At 37.2% G+C, this 25,154-nt stretch overlaps 1 protein-coding gene across 1 annotated transcript in view; it reads left to right on the top strand.

Annotated features, from left to right (window-relative positions):
* The window catches only part of LOC139708815 (autophagy-related protein 16-1-like), a gene marked incomplete at its 3' end in the record, with an annotated part of 31,119 nt that extends 6,204 nt beyond the window's left edge, over nucleotides 1-24,915 (top strand). Inside the window, exons 3-14 of the mRNA XM_071620769.1 lie at nucleotides 2-113; nucleotides 7,059-7,132; nucleotides 7,990-8,080; nucleotides 8,726-8,958; nucleotides 11,374-11,394; nucleotides 19,084-19,183; nucleotides 20,272-20,377; nucleotides 21,390-21,532; nucleotides 22,202-22,322; nucleotides 23,440-23,554; nucleotides 24,343-24,492; nucleotides 24,769-24,915. Of these exons, the coding sequence (XP_071476870.1) occupies nucleotides 2-113; nucleotides 7,059-7,132; nucleotides 7,990-8,080; nucleotides 8,726-8,958; nucleotides 11,374-11,394; nucleotides 19,084-19,183; nucleotides 20,272-20,377; nucleotides 21,390-21,532; nucleotides 22,202-22,322; nucleotides 23,440-23,554; nucleotides 24,343-24,492; nucleotides 24,769-24,915 (1,413 nt within the window). The remainder of the gene's footprint in view (nucleotide 1; nucleotides 114-7,058; nucleotides 7,133-7,989; nucleotides 8,081-8,725; nucleotides 8,959-11,373; nucleotides 11,395-19,083; nucleotides 19,184-20,271; nucleotides 20,378-21,389; nucleotides 21,533-22,201; nucleotides 22,323-23,439; nucleotides 23,555-24,342; nucleotides 24,493-24,768) is intronic.
* Between the last annotated feature and the right edge of the window lie 239 nt (nucleotides 24,916-25,154).

The following is a 25,154-nucleotide window of genomic DNA, read 5'->3' as shown; positions in this document are numbered from 1 at the left end:
GCCCCGGGGTCGGTGGAAACATGGGCAAGGGTACAGCAGACTACCACAAACTGGAACAGAAATATCTGAAGATTCACGAAGAGCTGACAGACTTGCATCGAAGGAGAGGGGAGGTAAGCACAAATCACGAGCTGACAACCAGAAGGGTGCTCATGCGTTTCAAGATTTGAACGTAGATAAAAATGGAACACTCATTTTTCATGAAATATAAAGTTTGTTTTAAATCAAAAGTGGGTAGATTTTTAGGCACTGTTCCAAATATAGGATGAAATAGCACCCTTGTCGTTTTAATTTTTTATATTTTACTGAAAATAAAAATCATTTAAAATTGACACCATAATGTAAAGGAGATTGAGCTCTACAAAATGATACCAGTAACTCAATACCCTCCAAAACTGCGATAAAGCCCTTCTGGTTCTCAGCAGGCGAAATAGAGATGATATTCTATATGTGTATTATTTATGCACCTTATATGTATACATAAATATTGTATGTATTTTCTATATTTGTATGTGTGATGTAATTGTCTAACCCGCGTAGCGGAAGCGAGACATAGGCACATTTTTTTTCAGTCATCGATGATGACGTTGTTGTCAACAATTATGTATACTTTCTATAACTTTCCACAGCTTAAAGGGACTGTACAGTCCTGGTTGAGGTGAGGATTTAGCTTTTAACATTTTGCGAGATATTCAGAAATCACTCTATGAGATGTCAAAGAGCATGCAATTCTAAGGGGAATCAAAAGTTTATTTGATGAAAATCGGTTTTGAAATGGCAGAGATATCCAAAAACAAGGTGAAACAAAAGGATCCTGATAAAAAGCGCGGCCTGTCGCCTTTTATTGTTATCATCACTTTTTTGGATATCTCAGCCATTTGAAAATCAATTTTCATCAAATAAATGTTGAATCCTTCTTAAAATTACATGCTCTTTCATATTTCATAAGAAGGTTCTCGTTATCTCACTTAGGAATGTTATAAACCTGAATCCTCACCTCAACCAGTACTGTACAGTCCTTTTAAGCTATGACCACCAAACTCACACTACAGGTATATAACCTATAAATGCCAGTCAAGTGTGAACATGGGTGGAGTCTGACAAGGTCAAAGGTCAACATGTCAATGAACTTGTCCTGAAAGGCACTGAACTGACTGTATTGTGGTGTACTCTCAGTGACTTTCCACAGCTTTGAACTATGACCACCAAACTCATACCAGAGGTAGAAAACCCAAAGATGCCAGACAAGTTGGAATATGGGTTAAGTCCATCAAGTTCAATGGTCAAATGGTCAATGAACTTTACCTGATAAGCACTGTATGCATGATATTTTGGTTTACTCTTGATAACTTTCCTTAGCTTTGAGTTATTACCACCAAATTCACACCACTGGTACATCACCTAAAGATGTCACGCTAGTATGAATGTTGGTGAATTCTTACAAGGTCAAAGGTCAAAATGTCAATGAACTGTCCCTGATAAGCACAATATATTGTATGCATTCAATAACTCGCTGTAGCTTTGAGCTATGACCACAAAACTCACACCACAGGTACAACACTTGAAGATGCCAGGTCAAAAGGTCAATGAACTTATATTGAAATTGTTTACTGTAAAAGTGGATATTTTCGTGCGACAAATTTTTCGCACTCGGCCGGATAAGAAGAGTTTCGCGTGTTTTTAATTCCGCGGTATTGAGACATCAACTACAGGAACATATGGCAAGCAGAAATATTCGCGTGCTTTTATTTTCGCGCTAGTTTCTGATTGCGTGAAATGCGCGAAAATTTCAACACTGCGAAAATTTCCACTTTTACAGTAACACTATAATCACAAATTGTGAGGTGCGGGCCAGACATCCCTGTGTGTTTGCCTTGTAATGTAAATTTCATCAGATTATATTATAAGCAATCATGTTCCCTGTCATGTACACTGAGCACTGAACCCCCTTCCCCTGTGAGAATGAAAGATCATGATATAAAGCACTAAAGATGGGACGAACAAGGTACAAACACTGGGTACAAATCATTTTACATGGTGTAAGCCGTTAAGCATGAACATGAGGAGAACCTCGTGATGTTGTGCCAAGTTCCTGTCAGGTAAACGGTCGCAGCATGCAGACCAGAAGTCTCACTAATGACTGCATGCCCAACTACTCACATGTACTAAATGTTCTTGTTGATTTCGTAGTTACTCTCCCACTCAACGTCAGGAAACTTCATACTCTCATTTTAAGATTCTCCTCAAATCGTATTTGTTCAATTGTAGTTTTGGTTAATTTTTATGTAATATTGGATGTGGATTGGATTTGAAGGGTTGTACTATTAGCTGTTCATGTGTAAACAGCATGTGTTGAATCTTACAGGCTCTCATGTGCCGAGAGTATCAGTAATGGTAGATACGGCGCATTAATATATTATCATTGTTATTATCATTATTGTTATTATTGTTGTTGTTATTGTTATTATTATTATTGTTATTATTATTAGCATTATTATTATTACATCCTTCCTGTATAAAAAGCCCTTTTAGAGCAAGTGATAAGAAATGAATCTCAAACAGAATATTGACGTTTTATATGATGGCTCCCCCCCCCCCCCCCCCCAGAAAACGTACCCTCCTAACAGTTACATCATTGCATACTACTGTACGAGCTGAAATTTTCGCGAATTGCTACATGGAGGACATTTTCGCGTGTTGTTAATTTCGCGGTTGCGAGGGTCTAACTGAACTTAGCTATTCGCGCGTTGTTATTTTCGCGCGTTGTTATTTTCGCGGTTCAAAGGCGATTCGCGAAATTTGCGAAAATAAAACCACCGCGAAAATTTCAGCTCGTACAGTATGTACCTTGTTTACTTTTACAAGGCTCTGCAGCAGTACAGGGCGGTACTCATTATGAGTCAACTGAAAATCCATTTTGAAATTGGCAGTAGTCCAAGCATGCAGTAGTGAAGTGATGTACTATTGTATATCCTTAGCGAAATCCAAAGGGGAGTGGGTTCATGACCATAGAAATATATAGTGACGTATTGGGTAGCTTCCTTATATGTATGGATACATTTCGCTCTCAGACACAAGACGTTCATTTACATAATATTATTGTATAAATCATACCTTGCACCTTACCTCGTGTTTTGATAAGGAATGTTATCCCGTGTCCATGCTGAATGATTGTGTGGGAGGAACACAGAGTAAACACAGGAAGACTGCAGTATAAACAGGGCTTAAATTACCCTTTTTCCAACTCACAAAAATCATAGACCTAAATGATTCCATTCATTTGTTGTTGGTTTTCTTTTGTTTTTTTTAAATATCCCACCTCTCGAAAGGTTAAAGTTCATGTCATAGGTCAAGGTACTTTTGAAAAAACAAAACAAAAGGAAAAAGAATGTAATTTCCGACCAGAGCTCCTTCCAGTAGAGTGATGTACTTTAGTAGACAAGGTAGACGAAAATGGACAATTAATTGCATAAATGTGACCGTGATGAGAGTTCAAAGGTCAAGATCAAAATTCTCTACTTTTGACAAGGTCAAAAGTGAACTTCTGATGGTTAAAATGCCATTTTTAGAAATGTCTAGTAACAGTATCTGGTGAGGAGATAGGATTAGATTAGGATTAGATAGAATTAAAGCAAGTAATTGTTTGAAAAAAAAAATAGGCTTGAACTGTCAAAGGCGACCAAAATAAAGTTAAAGGGATTGCACAGTTATGTTTGAGACCAAATTTCAGGTTTCTAACATTTTTGGTGAGATAATGAGAAACCTCTTATAAAATGTGAAAGAGCATGTAATTCTATGAGGAATTCAATGTTAATTTGATGAAAATTGGTTTTGAAATGGCTGAGATATCAAAAAGAGCAATTCTAATAAAGTGTGGGACCCATACTTTATCACCATTGCTTTCTTTTACTTTGTTTTTTTATGTTTCAGTCATTCCAAACCCGATTTTCGTCAAATAAACTTTGAATTCCTCATAAAATGGTATGTTCTGTACTACATCGTAAGTGTTTTCTTGGTATCTCGCAAAAAGTTAAAAACCCAATTCTCATCTCCACCAAAACTGTATTATCCCTTTAAAATGCCATCCTCTTGCCATAAATTCCATGTAGAATAAATTGAATGATAATGTTATTTGGTATAATGCACAGAAGTAAAATGGAAAATATGTCCTGTGAAGGTCAGTACTTGGTTAAGATCAGTGAATTCCTAAAAATGTGAATGAAGGGCCATATCTCTATGGCATAACATGCATTGATTGCATGAAATGTGAGGGCATCAAAATTGACTGCGCAGAAGTTGAATTGCTCGTCAATATTTGTTTTTCTTTTAGAATCCTAAACTACATGTAGTAGGTTTTAGGAACTCAGAAGTGAAGACAATGAAATATAAGGACCCTGGAGTAACTGCCATCTGCCATCCTTAGATTCGAAACACTTCATGTTTGTGTTTCCTAGGCATTTGAGAACATGTACAGTGAAAAGAAACAAAAACAGATTTTGGGAATCCCACTGGCCAACGAGACCACTTAAAATGTCTCGGTCTCGTCGAGTGGGAACTACGAAACAGGAAGGGAAAAACGTGTAATCAGTTGCTTTTTAATCATGACTTTGTGTTGTGGATAATTAATGTTGTGCGTGTATGCAAGTCCAGCAGAACTACCAGTGTAGACTTGAGAGTGGCTGTGCAAGTAATCTGTCATGATTTCCTGTTCTGTCCTACAAAGGTCCAGATTACTTAGTACTCAGTATGCATCACAAATCCTACATTGATGTGCAAATGTAAAGTATAGTTCTTGTAGTTTGTGTGTGAATGTGTATATTGTATATTGTACGTCCCCCCCCCCCCCCAAAAAAAAAAAAAAGAAATACAGTCAGGCTTTCCGTAATGATACCTTTAAAAAAAAAATAAATCAATCCAGATGCAATTTCAAGATAACTTATTACCAACATAAAAAAATAACCAAACATCCAATTTGATTCAGTGATCCAAGAGAAATGAGGATCTCTGTAGAGCATGTCAGGAATCCCTTCCCTCCAAGTTTGAGCATCCTAGAGCATCCAAGTGATGAAACTTGGGAGAAACAGACCCATGACATGCTTTACAATGATCCACATTTCTCTGTGACCACTTAACCAAATTGAATGGGATTTTCTGCAAAATGTAGGTAAGAAGCTATAGTTTCATTCCATGAAGTAGCATTCAGATTGTTCAATCATTTTGAAAGTTGTCAATGTGGAAGTCCAATTGTATTTTTTTTTTTTTGGGGGGGGGGGAGGGAGGGGGCATACTGTACAAAGTATATGGATACTAATGAAGAGTTTAATTGCATAATGGATTAAGAACATTTTGAAGTAAGTCCACCATCAGGTAGAGCAAAATAAAACCTTTCCAGTGATACAGTGTTGTACCTCAGTGCTTTTTGCATTTATAACAAGGCACATTCCTGAAGGTATGATTAGAATATCCTTCATTTTCTTAATATTTTCTTTGTTTTTAGCAGGTTTAATTGCAAATATCTCAAATTCAATAGAAGGGAGTTAACACATGCTGTGATGAAACTTTTCATATCGTCGGTTGAGAATGAAGAGGGTGTTGAGTCGCCACCAAAGCTGCAGTGTTGGAGGCACCTTTAAAGATAATATAAAGTTTTGGTACCTCAAAAGTTTCCCTGAGTTTCCTTGTCTTAGTTTGTGTTTCAGGTTAAAGTACCTTTCATATAACTAACACTGTGAGACTTACTCGCCCCAAAGTGCTCTCATGTCTTAGTAATCATGCAATAATGGTTTCGTACCAGAGCAGAGCGGGCTCTGAAAAATTCGAACGAGCCGTTAGTTTGACTCGACGTGGTACCATGACAATCAATATACACGTATTGTACGTGTTAGTTATATGAAAGGTACTTTAACCTGAAACACAAACTAAGACAAGGAAACTCAGGGAAACTTTTGAGGTACCAAAACTTTATATCATCTTTAAGCCCTTATAATCATTTTCACCCGACGATATCAAAAGTTGTACCTGGTGTAATACATTAGGTAAACATGAAAGTGATAGAAAAAATAAATGAAGAGTTTGCAAATCTGTAGCTGTTTTGTCTTTTCTGTTCAATTAAAGCTCTTCAACTCAAAATCAGGTAAACAGAGTAATTTACAAAATGATTTGGAGAAAAGAATTGTGTGAAAGTAAAACCCCTTCAAGATGAATTTTTGTTTTGTTTTGCTAATTACCGGTGTTTCTATGTTATGGGCCCCTAGACTTCTGTGAAAGTGGATATTTTAAGAGTAATTTTTTTTCGCTCTGAGCGAGATAAGATGAATATCACATGTATGTAGTTCTGCGGAAGCAGGACATTAAATAGTGGAACATACATGGCATGCAACAATTTTTCTCTGGTTTTATTTTTGTACTAGCTTGTGGTTGCGTGAAATGCAAGAAAATTTCCACACCACCTATTTCCATTTTACAGTACTTGATAAAAGGTTAAAGGTTAAAGTCAATTTCTGATATTTTATTTTTATTTATTTATTTATTTATTTTTTGTGCTTGCTAGTGCATCAAAGACCAAATCCTGTATGGTACGTTAAATCTGACTTGATCTTATCAAATTTTGTCAACATTGGGTTCACAGGGTAAATGAAAGTCAGAGAGGAAATGTGGTAAACTATAAATTGGTACATAGGCATGGTGATGACAAATGTTGCAAAGCCAAAAGTTTTATATTATATCATCTTATATTATTATATTATATTATATTATATTATATTATATTATATTATATTATATTATATTATATTTTATCAAATTATATTATTTTATATTGTACATCGTGTTATATTGTATTATATTATATAATATTGTGTCATATCACATTATATTATATGTTATTTTCTCTGGCCATTCCCCTTCTCTTTTTAATTGTTTTTGTTTTTATTGTTCATTTTTATTTTTTTTTCTCTCAATATTGACTGACTTGAAACATTTTTTTGCTGATTACCTCCACTGTTAAGGGTCACCCTGTAATTTCTTTGTTATTGTTAAATTCATATTCCTCACTGCAGAATGTTCAGCAGCTAATGGATCTAACCAATCAACTCAAGATTAAAGAAACCGAGCTATCCAAATGTGAAGAGAGGTAAGTTGCAGAAACAAAAACAGACCAACAGGTTAGGGTTAGGGTGTCTATGGAGGGGATGTAGAGAGGCTGGGGGGGGGGGGGTTTAGTGTGGCTTAAAGAGAAAGTTTCCAATAGCATTTAAGATGGATCCAGTGAATTAGGGTTAGGGAAGCTTTGAGGAAGATCAGATAATCCCTTTAAAAGTTGCAAATTTTTTATAAATTTTTGTTTAGTTCTACATGCCGCCTTCTCTAGAATGAATTTAATAATTTGTGATGTTAAAGCAATAGAATGATATTCAGGTGATGCAACAGGAAATACATTATATGTATAAAATGATATAAAGAAAAATATTAAAGAAACATCAAAAATCCTTATTTCCTTTGAAGAGTACTCATTTCCTTGACCTGTAACTGAGGTATGTTTCATACTATATGCAAACAGTATTCTCCATAACTCCATGCCTTCTTGAAGGAGCTAGAATTTCTGGGTCAAGTGCTCTTATTGTCCTAAAAGATGAATTTTTGTAAAAATTTAATTTCAAATAACCTTCCTTAAACATGTCTCTGATATTTTGTGCAATCTCTGAATCCACATGTTATTGTTATCATTATTTCATTTTTTTTTTCGGGGGGGGGGGGGGAGAATATCCCCTTTAAACATAGAAATAAGGAGGAAAAAAAAATCTGATGATGTCTTTCACTCTGCTGCTTCTAGAGAGTCTGGCCATAGAAACTGATAGATGTTGCTGACATGCTATGAGACTGGGTATTATTGTTTTGATGCTTCTATGTGTGTAACCGACATCAGTTTTGTTTTCTTCTGTTCATTGTGTGTGCATGTTTGATGTTGTTTTTTCCCCCCTTCCTTTTCAGCTTAAATGAAGCATTAATCAGAGTAGGGGCCTATGAGGACGAAATCAGGAATCTGGAGACAGCTGTGTTAGAGCTGAGGAAAACAAACGAGGTACGCAAGAAGATAAATCAGTCATAGGGGTAAAAAAAAAAAAGCGAAACAGGAAAACAGAAACAAAACATAAAGACTCATCAGTCTTTGTGACCATATTGAGTTAAAAAAGAAGTAGAAATAATCAGTGTGTGGTTTGTTTCTTGCAAGTGTTGCGGATCAAACTACTTTTCCAATATTTGAGCAATTGATTGTAAAGTTGACACACATGTTCACAGTAATATGTAGCTGTTCTAGCCATATTTCATGTCTATGTTGGGCAAGATATTGCAGTGGAAGCAGCATTTGTTAATAAAATTGAAGCAAAAATTTTGTGGATAGAGCTGACTCTGGTTTTTAGCATTTGACTGGAGATTTGGCACATGTGACTTGTATAATTTTTAGATGTGCAAGGCACATCTTTCTTCGATGTCAAACAATGTATTGCCATATAAAAAGCATACTTTTTATAAAAATCATGCAAAGATATTATAGATTGAGCTGGCTCCTTTAGTTCTTTATTGTTCTCAGCTGTGCACTAGTGCTGAGGTGTTAGGAAAAGTATTTTGATTTATCGCCTTCAGTGATATTTCTTGTTGAAATTGACTTGAGCATGGGGTGAAGTTTCACCGTGAATTTTCGTTGTGACGCAAATTTGTTGAACAGGATCTGCGAGATGAGCTCCAGAACATGACGCTGCTGTGCAGCAAGAACGACGAGGCGCTCTTCAAACTGAAGAAGGAGAACTCGGAGCTGATCACGCGGCTGATGGAGGAGAAGGGGCGCGACGCGGATCGCATCAACAGCACCAACGCCATCATCCAGGAGGTGCTGAACCAGAAGGTGAAGACCGCCCTAGAGGACGCGGCCTCGGAACCCATCAATATACCACAGACCAGGTAGCTAGCCGCGAGGATGAATATGATACCGTAAAAAACAGAAATGTTCCCGGCATGAAACTTTTGCGAATTGGAGCCAACGGCCTTTTCAGTGGCATAAAACTTTTGCTGATTGGCAACTAGCATTCAATGTATATTGTAGACAAAAAAAAAAAACAAAACTAATTTTGCGTGCATTTTGCTTCTGCGAATCTTGGCTCCTTGCGAAATTTGCAAAGGTTTCATGCACACAAAAATTTCTGGTTTTAGAGAAATTTTGCTCCAATCTCCCCTCACTCTGGATCTTCTCTCTCTCTTCCCCTCTCTCTCATCATTTCTGTCTCTTTCATTCCCTCTGTCTGTCTTGTTTTCTTTCACTTGCTTCTCTTTTCACTTTAGAGGTAGGTGATGATGGTGATGGTGATGATAGTGATGATGGTGATGATGATGATGGTGATGGTGATGGTGGTGATGATGGTGATGGTGATGGTGATGGTGATGGTGATGGTGATGATGGTGGTGATGGTGGTGATGATGGTGATGATGATAATGAGGATGATGGTGATGATGTTGATGATGGTGATGGTGATGGTGATGATGGTGGTGGTGATGATGATGGTGATGATTATGATGGTGATGGTGATGACGGTGATGATGATGGTGATGATGGTGATGATGAAACACGTTTTAATATATAGTGCCATTTATCTATAGAAACATTCAAAGGTGCCTTAAAGGTGGAAACTCACCATTAGCTATGGTTTAACCCATAACTGGCTGGTTAAGACAGAATTGTGTTTTCACTCACCTTCCAAGGTGCCTACAACTGTAGTGCGGGCCCTGTTCATTTTCTGCAACCAAATCAATCTAGAGAATGATATTTTTGCCCTTTCACTATAGGTCAGTGTTGATATCATAGGGCATCATTACAATTGTATTATTATTATTATTATTATTATTATCAGTATTATTATTATTATTATGACCATTGTTATTATTATCATCATTATTATTATCATTACTAGATATATACAGACATAAATAAGTAAATAAGTGGATGAAAAGATGACACACAAAGTAAGGCCAAATGTACTCTTTATGTAGGGCATGCATTTCAAGAGAACTTGCATTTTCATTGCATGTAGCAACCTGCAATAAAAAGAACAACCTGAAATGACAAGCATGTCTTGCATTCCACACATGCAATATCTTTATTTTTTTTTTCTTACCAAAAAAAAAAATCCTTGCAGAAACTTCTCACACTAAACTGCACTATCACCTATGATTAATGTCATCTTTCAAATGCATTCATGTCCTCACTTATTTTTGGCTGTAATTTTTTAAAAGAACCATACAAATGTCCACTTCAAATATATGATTGATTAATTCCTTTGAATTCTTTTGTTACAGGGAATAGCAGGATGCACTTGACAAAGAGCTAGCAAGATGACACTTTTTCAATGTTGGCTGGTGGAGTTGCCACTTTGCACTTTGAACTTACAAGTACATCAGACTTGATAATCGAATTGTACCAAATTAAAGCCAAATTCACCTCTATGCAACATGAGGCAGGATTTTCCAAGTAAATTAAATTGTTCAAGCACTGTAATACAGTTCTCTGTTGATAGACAACTGACATCTCTCAGTACTACAATGTAGTAGATTTCAAAAGTCATTCAAAAAAATTGGTCAAATGACCACTATGGACAATGTTTTTCAATGTAGACAAAGCGGGCATCCACTTTTGTATAATGATATGCTCTCACATCTAATATATAAATGCTAGGTGTACAAACAATACAGGAGTATTTGCTTTTATTTGAATCAATACTTACTGGAGAAGATTAAATAATATTTGCTCTGATATAAGGCATGTTTTTTTAATGTGTATAGAGGTTATTTTTTATTATTATTATTATTAATGTCCTTATTTCTTCTCTTGCAAAAAGCACCTATGCCTATCTTATTGTGAAAGTCATATTTTAACACAAAGGGATTCATTGCAATAAAAAGGGAAATTTCAAACATTGGCGGGCCTTAGCGGCATTGTCAAGGATCTCGCTGTGTACAGCCTTTCATTGTTTTGGCTGGGTCTACGATGTATTTTGAGGGCATTATGCCAAACACTTGGGCACACACAAACACATGCACACACACAATATTCACATACACTTGAAACTTCAGTAAGTTTTCTGTGTCCAAATATCTGAGATACGTGAACACAGCTTGTGGGCTCCATTTTCCATGGCAGATTATGTATTTCTGATGAGCCCAGCCTACATTCTCAATGAAATTCCTTTCATGTCAGCATTCAACACGTATGATTCCCCATCTTTGAGTTTTGTTTTCTTTGTTTTCTGAAGATGAGTTCCTAACCATGGCAGTTTGCATGCTTTTTCACATTCACGTCTAATTCTCCCCCTCTCTCCCTTACAGCAGTGCCGAGAAGAGAGCAAGGTAAGCTGCCGACCACCTTGGTTTCATTTCAATCATGTTACCCCATGAGTTACAAGGCAACATGAACCACAAATATTATCCCTTTACACCTTGCCCCCCTTCCCTTGCCCACTTCTCCCCCTTGCCAACCTTGTGTCTTTAATCCCCTTCCCCAGCTCAGCATTAGCTTTTTGTGATATCTTGTCTGTAAAATTTGAATTAGATATTGTGTCGCAAATATCTTTTTACCGATAAGTCAAAGAATCCTAGAATATGTTGCATTGTTAGTGTGTAAACCTTTGTGATTAAGATAAGGTTAGGGCTGTGTAAGCATGGACGTTGAGATGTTGTCTAACTTTCTTTATTTCATCGTGGCAATTAATTGTGTGTCAATGTCATATGTTGTCTTTCAGAATGGGTTGTTTTGTAAAGTCTTAACTGCTTAGCCCTGCATGCGAATTTTGGCAGGAAAAGATTGAATTACATGAGTAACTCCTTGTTGCAACTGATTGACAAATTGCCCTGCATCGACGTCGATGCAGGGCAATTTGTCAATCTCAATGCAAGCATCTCGACGGAAGAATTTCATGAATTTGAATAACTCCTCGTTATTGTCATTATGCGGGAAGCTTGGATGGATTAGGGGCAATTTACGGGTTCTGTTTGTTTCTGTTGCATGTTGAAACTTGAAATGTTGAAAATGTAGAAAAGGCAGGTGTTGGCCTCACTTTGGACCTTTTTTCCTGATGAACTATGGCTTTGAAACAGCTCCTATGTATGATCAAATCACGGAGAATTGATTCTCCATACACAGAACTTGTTGTCAGCCTGTCACATTTGTTTGATGTCATTATGGGCGAGTTAAATTGAAGAAAAGCCTTTGAAATCATTGCAGTACACCCCCCTTGAAAGTTTAGCCGTGTGAATGGATAGGGAACTATGGTCTGATGCAAGATGCATGTCAGTGCCTAGTGTGTCTGCGTGCTGGGCATCAAATTAATTTACCGATAGTTAGATTAGTATTTTAAGTAATACCATGTGAATTTCTAGCCAGACCTGTTTACCAAGATCAATTAGAGACCTCGATGACTTTTCTCTTTAATTAAAGACTTCTCCGTAGGAATATTCATGAAACCAAAATGTCTGCATGCATTCAGAGAATCAAAAGCAACAGATCTGTGAGGCATTGAACAAAAGTTGAATAGAAATCAAAAGGTAGCCATGACCACCTGCTCTATGGTCTTTGTCATGGTACGATGTACTGTAGCGTGATACTTTACATTCATTTTGGATCTGAAAGAACAAACTTGAAGCTTGCTCGCGTAATGACGTGTAAAAAGGAAATCGTTTTTTTTTTTCTATTGGTGCGGAGTACCAAAGAATGGAATTTCATAATCTTCCAACTTGACTAGGGTTACGGAACAGAGCCGAAAGTAATTCTTGGTCACTCTGCCCAAATATTGCTTATTTGTCTACCTGATCTAGCTCGGGATTCTTGGATCTCATAGAAATGATTGTACTATGACTCAAGTTGCATGGAAGTCAGTATGTGGGACCTTAAAGATCTGTCATAATTGTACCTGTATGTCAGTGGTAATGCATCTTACAATTTGTCAATGTTTGTTCTATTTTTTTTTTTTTTTTTTTAAGATTACAGATAAAACTTTTATTCCTTGACATGTACCTTTTAGTTACTGTAAGTTATAAATCATTTTCTTCCATGGTACATTATGATCATAGAATTCCAATTACACAAACGGATATATGCGTGCAGTTTTGATATTGGGATGATCTCATCCCTTCAGATAGAAAACTGATAAATTGATGGAACCCTGAAAATGTAATTTGAAATAATGAATTATACCTTTGAATGAGAGGAAAAGCAGTTCAAGATATGATATGTGATGTTAGATTTTGATTTAGATGTATATTCATATATTTATATATATTTCTGTGTTTGCTCTTGTAGTTTTAGTTCGTTCTTCTTTAGAAACAGTCCAGTAACTTCAAAAAGCCCCACCTCGTCCTCACCCACAAGGTACAAAAGAAAAACTTTCACGAAACATTCATGGTGTTTGTGTAGACACACTGCACCGATGTATCGGGACCTTGCAAAACACTCAACTCTTTGCAACTGATCAACACATTGCCCTTCATTTACTTTAGATAAGCACCAATTTCTTCAGTGTTTTGAGTAGTAGCTGTGATAAAAATTCTTGGGCATATGTACTTCAGTTTGATTCTGTTATCAGGAGATCTTTGGTTTAAATCCAACCGTAGTCTGTTTCCCCATATTTTTTTTATTTTTTTAAATCATGGTAACTGCAAAAGACACTGAATAATCAATGCTTATTTATGTCATTGAAGGGCAGTTGTGTCAATCAGTTGCAGTAGCAACAAATGGACACCAGAATCCATTAATTTAAACTCAACTCTTTACTGTCTATCAGTAGTTCCATATCATAAACATAATTTTGATTTACCAGTGCATTGCATTATCCCTGGCTCTTTCCACATGTAGTCAGCACCTTGCTAATATGCACGCACCTATCCCTAGCTACCTCTCTATTATTATTCACACCTAACCCCTGCCACACACATACGCACGCTGCAAAGCACTGTATACGTGTACCTCTCACAGTTATTCTGTTTGATCATGTTTGACATGTACGCAATAACATGATTTATTAATCCTGAGGTTTTTTGCTGTGGCCCCTCTAACATGATTCTATATACCCTTGTAAATGCAAAGTGTGGTTAGTCATAGTTTTCACATTGCAAGTACTCTATTTTCAGGGTCACTGCGTGGAGGTCTGTTTTGTGAAGTCATCACATAAAAGTCTTTACTTAAATCTCAGAATGGCCAAAGTTTCTTGCAAATACATTTATGTAGCTATGAGAGACTTTCAAATCCATTTTATGAAGTCTTTTATAAATGCGTCATATGAGCGAAAAGTCTCCTATAAGACTTCCATGAAATGGACCCCTGCATTTGCCTGCCCTCCCAAGCCCCATGGAAAGTGCTTTTGTTAGTGCTACTTGACCTCTGAGTGTCTTAGATAATGTGTGCAAAACTTGTACTGGTCTTTCAAGGGAAAATGAAACTGCTTTTGGAATTTATCTTTGAATTTCTTGACTTTTAAAAAATGTATCCTTACAGTTGCAATTAGATGGCTTTTTTTATGCCTCCGCCACGAAGTGGTGCCGGAGGCATTATGTTTTCGGGTTGTCCGTCCGTCCGTCCGTCCGTCCTTCCGTCCGTCCTTCCGTCCGTCCGTCCGTCCTTCCGTCCGTCCTTCCGTCCGTAATGAAATTTTGTGGACAAGGTAACTATCAAAACGTTTTGAGGTATCCTAATGAAACTTGGCATGTATGTGTATTAGGGGGTGAAGTTGTGCCTATCAACTTTTGGGTGCACATGCTCAAGGTCAAAGGTCAAAAGGTCAAGGTCAAATACATAAAATCTCACTATTTCCATCATAAATATGCAATGCCTGAAGATATTTTCTTGAAACTTAGCGTATACATGTATTACCCAATTAAGATTCTCTTGTGAAAGTTTGGGTCATGAGGTCAAAGGTCAAAGGTCAAAAGGTCAAGTAAAAATATTAAAACTTCACCTTTTTTCTCTGTACCTTGGAAATTGTTCAAGGTCTCTGCATGGAACATAATATATATACATGTACTGACTGGCAGTCGTTATCTAGAGAATTAAGGGTTCATGGGGTCAAAGGTCAGGGGTCAAAGGTCAAGGGCAACACTTCAAAATTTTACTAAATATTTCCTCATGTTTGTGCAATGCCAGCAGGATTTTTTTTTTTTACACTAGGTGTATGCATGTTTAACCTAATAGAGATTCTCTGGAAAGTTTTTTTTTTCTTTTGTTTTTGCCTCAAAGGTCAAAAGGTCAAAGATCAAGTGAAAGTGCTGAACCAAGTTTTTCCTCCATATCTCTGAAGTGGCTCAAGTTATCTTGAAACGTACTACATATTTATGCATCTTCTGCCTGACAGTGATTATCTTATGAATTTTAGGGTCAAAGGCCAGATGAAAATGGTAACAATTTACTATTCAATACAGAAAGTGCACTTTTTCTCCATACCTTGAAAATTACTCAATGCATAAACATAATGGGTCAAAGTCAAGTTAAAGTCCGTAAATCCCAAATACATGCTCTCCTATTCATCCAATTACACCTAGGTCATGGAAGGTGAGCATTCAACACATTTGTGACAAACCTGTCATTTTAACATTTTGCCAATTTTGCGAAAATGTAATCTCACATTGTCCACATGTACTATTTAGACCTATTAGGAGAATCATGCATTATGGCGGAGGCATACCAGTCGCCATAGCGACATTTCTAGTTTCAGTATTTCATATGTCTCATTACAGATGGAGTTGTATTATTACTTTGAGAATTGAGAATGTGCATTTTGAGAGAGCACTGTGGAGTGTGTGTTACCAATGTACCTTATTGTTGTTTCGTTGTTCAAAGCCACACATGCACTGCACTGAAGGCAAAGTTTCGCTGTAAATGCAAGCACGTGCCCACCTGGTGATCACCTTTGATGATGCCCATGATGCAATGCACATTTCTGCACCATATGACAACACATGCCTGACTGTAGATCTGTATCTCTTTTATCAGTAGATATAATGCAGTTCAAGCAACTTGTGTAATATGGCAGTGCAGACTTTATCCTGAACAGCATTTTGATGCATTGTTGAGAATTTCTTTCATTTGGTTGCGAGCAATGATTATCAACCTGTCAAGAACATTATGGACTTCTTGGCAATTGCTTCCCTCAGTATCTACACGTGTATTTTCTACATGTAGATCTTTATTCTACTGGGCATGATGTAATCATCATTTTGAGAATGCTTGGTTTGCAGTAACTGGTGTAGGTTATGCTAATAACATATTTGAAGTTGTGTGGAGTTGGTTTCTTCCCCTAATTTCAAAGAATTCAGAGTGCCATGGTTGTGGAATCACCTAAAGACTACTGTCTTAACTTTAACCCTAACCGTACTTGGCTATATTGAGCTTAATGGGCCCCAATGTTGATCTCGGAAATGCAAAGTCCAATGAACATTTAAAATTTGCATTCTGATAGATCTTCATGTGCCAGATCTGATGGCATTATCCATTTTAATCAAAAATGCAGATTTTGTGAATAATTTGTTAATTAAGTACGCAAATTGTATGTACATATTTGAGATAATTCCGTAATTTCAACCTAAACAACTATAAAAACATAGAGAAAGCGTGTAATAATGAACAATAATGTTGCCTAAATGAGAAATGAATGAATTCTTATGTATGTTGATGTGTACAACAAATTTGCATAAACTGTTGATATGCAAATTTACTATTGGGACTTATCACATACTATTCATATCTACAGTGTACTAAAGTAAACATGTATGCAAAATATTAGCAAAATGATATATTTTTTTTTTGCAGAACCCATTAGCACTACCATTACCTTCTACCGTCTTCTGTTGCCCCTGATATTGTAAAACTAAAAATATAATTTATGCAAATTCATGCAAATTTTAATGATTTGTTAAAAGAATGTACCTTATTTGCAATTTCAAGTGCAAATAGCAAAGTGCAAAGATGAATGATACCTTTTAGAAATGAGAGAAAAAGCAAACAAACACGATTACCTGTTTACCTTCAAAAAGCTTCATTTTCCTCTGAAAGAAATGCAAAAAATATGACTTTCATTCTTGTGGTATATATAGTGCTTTCTTTTTTTTTTATAGATTTTTAATATATTTATTTTTTTCTTGGTTTTGCTCAGTAAATCTTTTTACCAGAGGAAGTATAAAACAATTATCTGAATCATTTTTTTAATAAAAATTCAATTCTCCCTCACAAAAAAACCTGTCACTTTCATGTTTTTATGTCTTGTATATATGTTTCTTATTTTCATTGTTTTCTACTTTTCATATATTTTATTATTTCCAAACTTTATTTGGTTTCTATCTGAACCAAAAGAAAGCATGAAGCAATTGCAACATCGATATCTGTGCAAGATTCATAAAGAAATGCAAGGCACTGCTGACTGACAGTTTGTAATTGTACACAAATATATTTATGTAGTAATGAGCAATTTTTACGACATGCGCATACAAATTATGACACGTAACGTCCCACAGGTATATCGGATATTAGCAAATATGGTATCAGAATGTGTGCAAGACTTCAGGGGAAAAAGTCATGAAGCAAGAATCCAAAATTCTCAACGGTCATGATGAGGTCACAGAAAATAGGGGGGGGGGGGGGGGGACCTCCCAGATAGGGGGCAGTGTTCTGAACTGGATTCATATTTTTCCTTCTGATATTGACTAGTAAAGGGTTGCCAAAGAATCAACTATTATACCTACATGTACAAGACTAACCTGCTAACTTCTGAATTAATTTCTTTTCTGGATTACTGCATATATGCTATAGTGTGTTCTTGTTGATAACCCCCTTCCCCCCCCCCCCCTTCCCACAAAAACAAAAAAATAACCCACCCCCCAAAAAAACAAAAACAAAAAAAAAAACAAACAAACAAACAAACAAACAAACAAAAAAACAACAAAAAACAACAAAAAAACGAAAGCCAAGGACAACAGCAACCATAGTAACTTTATAGTCATTGTTACTGTGATAGCACACACAGACATTCAGCCTCTCAATCACCGGAAACTCAATAATTTGAATGAATAGCGATATTAGTCTTACACAATGTAATCTTTAGGTTGCCAAAACGTTAGTAGAAGAACCATAACATGAAAGGACAGTTCAAAGAATTAGCTAGAGTCACTTAGAGCATGATGCTGTAATTTTTGTTTAAGTTGCATTTATAAGGTTGGCAAATCTCGAAAGCCCTACTAAACTAAGATCCATGTGAATAATTTGTACTCGTGTATCATTGACATGCCATTCCACTTGTGATGGTAGCTCTGCTGAGTGGATGTTCCTTGTGTTTGTTTGTTTGTTTGTTTGTTTATCTTCTGATGGGACTTGCATAATTTCAAAGACTGGATATCTGTCAGATTGGAATTCCATGCAGCCATACTGCCTCATCACATGAAATTTCACCGAGGACTTTACCCCTCCCCCTGAAACCCCCCCCCAAAAAAAAGAAGAAACAAAACAAAACAAAAAACAAAAAACAAAAAACAAAACAAAACCCCAAACAAACAAACCTTGGATATTATACAACAATGACTGTATGATTATGCCAACATTTGTCCATTTTCATAAGCTTGAGCCTTTTTAATAGCAAAAATAGTTGGCTGTCTGTAATTTTAACATTGCTCTAAAAAAGACTATCAATTCTGTGAGAGACTGCATATAGATATGTCAGGTCTTAACCCGGTGAGGATGGACTGATTTTGCTACAACATGCATTTCCCATCTAGACACCTACCCGAGTATATTCGGTACTCGTCCTCAACAGGTTAATACACTGGATGATAATATGTATGCGCTTTAAGCACTCTGTAGAGTGGATTTAGCGCAATAAAAATTCATATTATTATTATTATTATTATTATTATTATTTTTATTATTATTATTATCATTATTATTAATGTAATTACCACATATTGAGAATTGTGAAAGGGATGGGTAAGGGGGAGGGGAAAGTAGGGAATAAAAGTTCCCAAGAGATGGTTCCTGCCACTTATTGTTTTTTCCTCCTTTTCCAGACCTACCTCAACATCGGCATCCACTCTACCAAGGATCGCCAGTCTGCCTCCTCCCATCTCGTTTGTCATGAGCGTCCCCGACAAGAACATCTCACAGTTTGTGAGTATTTCACATGCTGGAGTCTTAAAAGGGATTACTGTATACGCCGAATATTTCGCGAGGTTTTTATTTACGCGAATTTTGCGAGTCAGCTGCTATTCGCGAAATTAAAAACACATGGAAATGTTGACTCTAATGCCGATAATGATTGTGACCTACGCGTATAAATTTCTCCGTTCAGTACAGGACTCCACGTTCGCGAATTTAACCACTTGCGAAATTTGTCGGGAAGTCCCGATTCATGAAAATTTATACTCGCGAAATATATGGCGTATACAGTGTATAATATTGGTTGAGATGGGGATTGAGATATCAACTTTTTGTGAGAGAATTAGATATCATTTAAATGAAACGTTAAAGAGCATACAATTCTGAGAGGAGTTAAAAGTTTATTTGATGAAAGTCGGTTTTGAGTTGGCTGAAATATCCAATATCAAAGTGTTCCTAATAAAAGGTGAGTTTATTGACAGAAAGAAAATGTTTTTCCTGACACCTACAATGGGATCTAAATGTGTCTGTTTATTACAATCAGAGTTATCTCTCAGTGTGTTAAAGGTGAGGTTTTAGTACTTACAGCTGTGAGCAATGGTCCTGTGAAGTAATCAGTACATCAGCAGGAACTGGAGAGCGATTTGCTTTGCTAGGCCTGTAAAACTTGAAGACATCATTTTGATCCAGAATGCAACCTTTTGAAATGTCTGCACCCAAAATATACTATGAGGCTGATTTCCTGTAGAGACAGACTCTGTTTGAGAACACAAATTTTGCTGTTAACATATATACACTAACGTCCCATCCCCTGATTTGCAGTCTGCAAGTTAGCATGTAAATGTGGTTAATGCATCTAGGTAAATACAGTGTGTGCACTTCAAAATAACCATGGTTTTCATAGGGTAATAAAATGATGCAGAGCCTTCCTCCATGCCATAAAGTAACATTTGCAACAACAACAACAACAAATATGATTTATCTTTAATACTGGAATTCTGTGTTTCGTGAAATGGTCATTTGTTATGTGAGATCTGTTTCAAAGTGATAATCATGGACATTGTGATGATTTTTATTCTCCCCCTTCCCTTCCATTTTAGGAAGCGCATGATGGGGAGGTACACACAGTCAAATTTTGTCCATCAGGAACTTTCTTCGCTACTGGAGGATCAGACAGACATCTCAAGCTCTGGGAATTCCTAAATAGTAAGGCAGCAGCATCTGGAGTGCAAATGTATATGGTATCACACAAATAATGCACAGGTCTGCACTGAGTGCGTCAGTCAGAATTGTGTGCATAAGGTAACTGGATGGCTTAACCCACGAGGCGGAGCGAGTGGGTTCAGGCAAAATTTCATAGTTACCGCTTTCACACTATTCTTGCTGACACACGAGAAGACATGTGTGTCATCTGTTATAGCGTTATTTGTCATGGAAACGGGAGACAATTTTCTTGCCAAAAATCAATTTTTTATCATGTAACCTGATGGCAAATTTACTGGATGCATTTGCTTTTGGCTTGCCATATGTGAAAAACATGCATCCAGTAATTACTGGATGCATGGCAAAAGTACTGGATGCACGGTTTGCTAGCCAGTAGGCATCTCTTGCTGAGTGCACGAACCTTTGGTGCAAATGCACAACTCTTGCTACAAGTGTGTGATAACATGTTTACAGTGACTGTCCTCTGTGAGGCAGTGTGTGGCCAGTAAAAATCATCACACAGCTCTTCACCAATGAGATTGTAGGATTTTTGCTACATGCATGTACCTGTTCTATAAATGTATCTTTTATGTGAGATTTGGCTATACTTTCATTATGGGGAGAAACTTGTTTGAAAATAAAACATACATGTAAGTCCAGTGGGTCCAAACTGATTGAAATTGTGTTTAAGATAGATATACAGTCAAACTTGTCTATAGTGGCCACCCAAGAGAAACAACAAAAGTGGCAGCTATAGACAGGTGGCCGCTGTAGACAGGTTGGTGGCCATTTTGAATTTCAACACTTGCATTTTATAATAGCAGAAAATATTGCATGTTATTCTGAAAAAACAACAACCTGCAAATAAGTTTGCATGTGCAGCTATTGTGGGGATTTTTGTTGTACAATTCGCTTGATTTATTTTTGTAGGCCTGATTTTATAGTAGGAGTTCCCTCCATCGAAACTGCTGGACTCACCTGTCTTTGATTTGCTCGCTCTTGCACAAACCCACAGATTCATGTCAGAACCGAGGAGTCCTCTTTGGCAGCAACCTGGCGGTGACGTGTATAGACTTTGACGTCCAGGAGCAGCTGATACTAGGGGCATCTAACGACTACGCCACCAGAGTGTGGGGCACGCGAGACCACAGATTAAGGGTTAGTGTGCCTGATCTTTTGATAACGGAAACAACTTTTGACTGAGAGTGGACTGTTACTATGGGTTGTCAATTTGTACCCTTTACTGATGTGAAATTTGTTGAGATTTTGGGGCACCATGTTGAATCTTCAAGACCACCTCTGATCTATGGGCAAAGCTAAGACAAAAAAAAAGTTTATCAGTCGGTTCAGTGGCTTTCCATGTGATTTCTATAGCAAAAAGAGGGCAATGAAAAAGAACATCAAGGAAAAAATACTTATAATGACAATGATGGTGATCAGAATTATTGTAGTAATAGCAGTAATAATGATAATAGAAGTAATATTGATTGTGATCATGATATGATTATGTAATCATAAATTGTGTAATGATAGTGTTTGTGATAATTATAATAATGACGACAGCAAAACTAATGAGGAGGAAGAACAAGGAAAAGAAAGAGAAATGCAAGAATATATTGATGTGTATGAATTATGTCATGAAATATGTTCACAAACAAGCTCTTCTGTGAGCGTGAAACCTGTCTGTGTCAGATCTCAGATAAAAATCGTTCAGTGCTTGGCACAGCAAGCTCTGAAAATGAAGCAAGTGTTTTGAAGGCAACTTAAAAGCGGTGTAATGAAGCTGCAGATCTTTTATCATGTTGACCATCCTTTGTTCCATTGCAGCAAACATTAACGGGTCACAGCAACAAGGTGCTGGCCGCCAAGTTTCTCAGTGACCCCAGCAAGTTTGTCTCCGGCAGCCACGACAGGACGCTGAAGGTCTGGGACTTGAGGAACAGAGCATGTAAGTTTGTGAAAATGTGTGTTTGTTTGTTTGTCTGTGTCATTTCTCCATCTGAGAAGATGGCGAGATTGCCCATACATGTATTCAGCTGCGCTAGCTGGTCTTCCATGGGGTCCAGTTGGATGTGAGGCAGGACCACTTCACTGGAATATGCACCCTGCTCTTTGAGATGAATGATTAAAGCGGGTCTTTTATGTGCATGAGCTGTGACTTTCTTACGCACGGGACCTCCATTTTATGTCCTATCCGAGGGACAGTGTTTTGCCTCTTACTACGTGTAGATGGGACAGTGTGATTACACACAACATTGCTCAGTCAGACCAGGGAATCGAACCTGGGTCCTTTGAATCTGGAGGCAGTTGTGCTACCGACTGAGCCGAATCACTGCCCTGTGTGTGACTATTTCCTTGAAAATTTATTTGTTTTACCAGTCAATTCATTTCATTTCATTTTGTTTCATTTCATTCAACTTTGTATTATTTCATTTCATTCTTTTGATTTTATACTATTTGATTTCATATCTTTTTATTGTATTTTAGTGTATACATCTTTTCACATATTAACTGTTCTTATTAATTTTTCCTTTATATCATGAAAAAATTCATCCAATTATTAATTTTTTGCTCACACTCTGTCTGTCATGCAACTTCATAGTAGCTTTGCCTAGGGATGTGCTGTATGAAAGATACTGGCTTCTGACAGTTACACAACAGTTTAATATCATGTGACACTAGATGGGACTTTAAGATCTACTTACCACTTGGCAGCAAATAGGGGCCCTGAAAGGTTAATGCTTATCCTCCAAAAATTGCTTTTTATGCGCAAACATAGATCAGTTTATCTCCCCTTATTTGAAAATGGACTTTGGAGATGTCCCAGGCACATTGAAATCACATGATTTTGGGCTAGTTTTATGTCGCACGAAAATTTCCGTGCTGTGAAAAATTCCACTTTTGCAGTAGCTGAATCTAATTGCAGTCATGTATGCTTCACACAATGTCATCTTCATTAGATTAAGAAGAGCAATGTTAGTTGTGATAACACAGTTTTGCTTGTCAACCGAGGACAGTGCAGGTCGTGAGTATTGAGGTGCCTCCTGATTTATTTTTTGTTTCAGGTGTCAGAACGATGTTCGCTGGATCCATGTGCAACGATCTCGTGACGAGCGATGGGGCAGGGACGAACATTATCAGCGGTCACATCGACAAGAAGATCCGATTTTGGGATACAAGGTGAGCTCATGTAGATGGCATCAGAAACACATTGATGCATGTGTCATAGCATGTGTGAGATTGAAATACTCATATTACTGGCCTTTAATATCACAGTACCTTTGCACTACCACAGGTAGTTAGTGCTGTCATATCTGTACCTGCATCTTGATTTTATTACAACAGGCATTATTTGTGGACATTATTACAGTGGATTGTGAAGAACTTCTTCTTTAATTTGTATCTTTACAAATGCCTTCATGTTTGATAGTGTCTATCCTGAAGTTGCATGACAGCATTACATTGTACATGACAGCATTACATTGTACATGACCTACAACTCAGTGCACAATTCTGTCTATTGTAAAAGCTGTAATTTTTCTGTACAGATATTTTCACGAATGAGGAGGTCTTAGACATTTTGGGAAAATTTTATTTTCACGATGCACACTGTTAGTTCACGATATTTTCCTGTGTTTTAGATTTGCAGCCCAACAGTAATTCTCAGATTTGTGAAATTGAACCCTCATGACAAAATAAAAGCTTTTACAGTATGTAATGATCTACAAATTAAGAACTCAGCCAGGGCTCGACACTAACGATGGCCCAGTGGCCCGGGGCCACCAAAATTTAAGAAATGAAGAATGTGGTGGCCTGATCGGGCCACCCAAAAAGGTCGGATATTTGCCTTTGGGCCACCAAAAATAAAAGTTAGTGTGGAGCCCTGACTTAGCTTTTAAAATTTTTTGAAATTTTCCACACTATGACTTGACTGCTGCTGCCATTTCTGTCATTTTCACCCTCTGAAGATCGAATGCACGGGCCAAGGAAGTCCAGCTCAGTGGGAAGGTGACCTCACTCGACCTCTCGCCAGACAGGCTAAACCTCCTCTGCTGCACCAGGGACGACACGTTGAATGTCGTTGACCTCCGCATGAATCAAGTCATAACGTCCTGTGGGTGAGTATTCAATTTGATGGGCAGCGCGTGGACAAGGCGTTTCGCTTGGAAATTGTAACAGAAGGAAACTAACCAGAAACTGACTTGGAAATTATCACATTAGTTACAGTAGTGACGTGATAAAAAGTTACTAATGATCTTTGGCATACTGTTTGATTTCACTACTAATAAAACAATTACACATAAAACAGTGGTACAATGAAACATCTTGCAAGTGCAACCTCCTTCAACCCCCTCTCCCCAAAATTAATTGTTGTTTCCTCTTCTTTTGAACAGTGCTGAGGGTTTCAAAGTGGGTTGTGACCACACCCGAGCATCTTTCAGTCCCGACGGCGAGTACTTGACCGCCGGCTCACAGGACGGCTCCATTTTCTTCTGGAAGGCAGGAAGTGGAGATCTGGAGAAGCGAGTGAAAGAACACAAGTGAGTCATAAAAAGAGTACTCCTCCTTGCATTGCCTCTTCATTACCCTAAAGGGATGTTATTGTTTTGGTTGAGATGGGATCTCCAGATTTTAACTTTTTGTGAGCTATTAGAAACCCTGTTTTATGAAATACAGTTGTATTAAAGAGCATACAATTCTAAGAGGAATTCAAAGTTTGTTTGATGAACATCAGTTTTGAAATGACAGGGAGATAACATTCCAAAAACAAAGTAAAATG

Source organism: Diadema antillarum, unplaced genomic scaffold (genome assembly GCF_040938485.1).
Source record: "Diadema antillarum isolate AM-2024a unplaced genomic scaffold, OU_Dant_1.0 seq00001375_RagTag, whole genome shotgun sequence".
NCBI lineage: Eukaryota > Metazoa > Echinodermata > Echinoidea > Diadematoida > Diadematidae > Diadema > Diadema antillarum.
This window is presented reverse-complemented; position numbering and strand designations above follow the sequence as displayed.